The 2,513-nt window shown below is 38.5% G+C and overlaps 1 protein-coding gene across 1 annotated transcript in view; it reads left to right on the top strand.

Moving 5' to 3' along the window:
- Nucleotides 1–554: 554 nt before the first annotated feature.
- LOC107754011 (type I inositol 1,4,5-trisphosphate 5-phosphatase) overlaps nt 555–2,513 on the top strand; it is a 150,570-nt gene continuing 148,611 nt past the window's right edge. Inside the window, exon 1 of the mRNA XM_016570312.1 lies at nt 555–986. Coding sequence (XP_016425798.1) covers nt 909–986 — 78 coding nt within the window. The 5' untranslated portion in view covers nt 555–908. The remainder of the gene's footprint in view (nt 987–2,513) is intronic.

Below are 2,513 nucleotides of genomic sequence, written 5' to 3'. Positions count from 1 at the left end.
ACACCAAATACACAAAATAATGTTCTTTTTAGCAACATCATATATGACCCCTTTAAAACCATTTTTTTTGTTGTTGGTGAAAATACTAATACGTTTGCACAGTATATATACACACACACACACAGTCTGGTTCACTATCCTTGTGGGGACTCTCCGTAGGCGTAATGGTTTTTATACTGTACAAACTGTATTTTCCATCGCCCTACACCAACCCTACACCTAAACCTACCCCTTACAGGAAACTTTCTGCATTTTTACAATCTCAAAAAACTAATTCTGTATGATTTATAAGCTTCTGTTCCAATGGGGACCTCAATTTAGGGCCTCACGGTGACACAAGTCCCCATGAGTTGGTGTGTATTCAGTTTTAAGTCCCCACCACTGTAGAAAGACCTGTACACACACACACACACACAATCAGCAGCGTCGCGGCTCTTAAAGGAGCACCGCCTTTGAAACCCCTCACTGTCACTAGGCTAATGGAAACATATAGCTCCCCGTCACGCGTTGCCCCTTTAAGAGACGCGTTTTCCCATGGGCTCCGTGACGTCAGCGCAGCGCAGGACTCACTCCAGCAGCGGCGTGTCCTCCCTCAACAAACGCGAGCAATGCGCGCACGGGCGAGCCGAACGCCAGGGAAACACGCTCCGCAGACCGGCGCCCGCCGTGGATTAAACCGGGGAACTCTCCGAATCATGGCCGAGACGGCGAAGAAGTGAAGGCTGACGCGTCGAGGACGGAGCGCGCTCTGATTTCGCGTACTAGACGCGCAAGAGTATGCGCGGTTCCAGCTGATCGAGACTCGAACCCGCAGCGTTTAACCCCACGAACCATTGCTCGACTCCACACCCGCGCTCGCTCCAGAAACAGCTCAAATTAGCTCATTAGTTCGGCTGGCGAGCTTGCTAATGATGGCGGGGAAGCTGACAGCGCAGGGCGCGGGAATTCTGCTGGTCACCGCCAACGTCGGATCGCTGTTTGAAGATGTAAGTCCAGCGAAAACGCTGCTTTATTACTAATAACACACGCTTTTCTCCACACTAGTGCACTCGGTGTGAGTCCTGCTGCAGTAACCTGAGGTAAAGTGTGCTGGTTAATGATGGTAGTTGATGAATTAACCCGAATGGATTCGAACCCACGACCTTTCAGTTTCCCCTCAGAGTTCGGCGGTTCTAACGGTCTCCGGTTGATTGACGGTTTGTTTCGCGGTTTACGCTAGTCGCGTGTCAATGCCAGTGGGTGGTTAAACTGTACTGGTTACTGGATACTCGTATGTTAACTTAACTGTCATTTGTTGGTAAATGCGTCTGTCTTTATTTTTTGTTTTAAATCCGTTTTCTTTTAAAGAAAATCTAAATATTATTATTATTATTATTATGGACTTTGTGTGAAAATTTGTGATCTCTGTTTAAAATCCCAAATGGAAAGTTTCCACTTTTAAGTTTGTTTCCCAGCGGTGTCCGATGCTGTATCGATCAGTCCGATTCATTGACTGATTGATTAACTAGAGGTTTAAACTATTCATGTCAATGCCAGTGGTTGGTTAAAGTGTACTGGTTACTGGATAACATACCTGTCAACTTAATTGTCAAACTGTCAAAATTGGTAAATGTGTCTGACATTATTTTTGTAAGTAAAAAAAAAAAAAAAATATATATATACACACACACACATATATAGCTATATATATATATATATATATATAATGTATGCATGTATGTATGTATGTATTTATGTATGTGTATATATAAATAAATGTATTATTTATTTAATTATTTAATAATAATTAGAAACGACAATCAAAATAATATTTAAATAATTTAAATAATATATTTATTATTATTACTATTATTATTATTATTATTATTATACACTCCAAAAAAATATGTAAAAATAAGGCATATTAAGATTAATATGAAGGAATTTTCTGTGTTTTTTATTTTTTTTTAATAGGTGTTTTAATACCTGTATTTTGAATATTGCACTGTATGGCATTGTGTTTTAGTGTTAGGGAAATGTCCGTAAAATTTATAATAAGTCTTTCTTTGTTTCTTTCTTTCTTTCTTTCTTTTTAACAGTATTGATATTCGGGTAACACTTTACAATAAGGTTCCATTAGTTAATATTAGTTAATATATTAACTAACATGAACAAATACAGTTGTTCACTGTTAGTTCATGTTAATTCACAAACTAATGTTAACAAACACAACTTTTGATTTTAATAATGCATTAGTAAATGTTGAAATTAACATTAACTAAGATTAATAAATGCTGTAGAAGTATTGTTCATGCTTAGTTCATGTTAACTAAAGTAGTAACTAATGAACCTCATTGTAAAGTGTTACCGATGTTCTTTTGGCATTGTGAGTGCGATACCCTTTCAGACTCCTTATCCAGTGATCCCAAATGAACATTTCATGGAAACGAGTGGATCAAAGGGTGCGAGAGCCATGTTTAATGCTTGTGTTAGACAACGTTTTTAAGCTGAATAACTCCTTGTGCACTAACATA

The sequence above is a fragment of the Sinocyclocheilus rhinocerous genome, unplaced genomic scaffold (genome assembly GCF_001515625.1).
Source record: "Sinocyclocheilus rhinocerous isolate Xijiao unplaced genomic scaffold, SAMN03320098_v1.1 scaffold1494, whole genome shotgun sequence".
Classification (NCBI taxonomy): domain Eukaryota; kingdom Metazoa; phylum Chordata; class Actinopteri; order Cypriniformes; family Cyprinidae; genus Sinocyclocheilus; species Sinocyclocheilus rhinocerous.
Note: the sequence above shows the minus strand (reverse complement) of the source record. Positions and strands in the feature narration are given on the sequence as shown.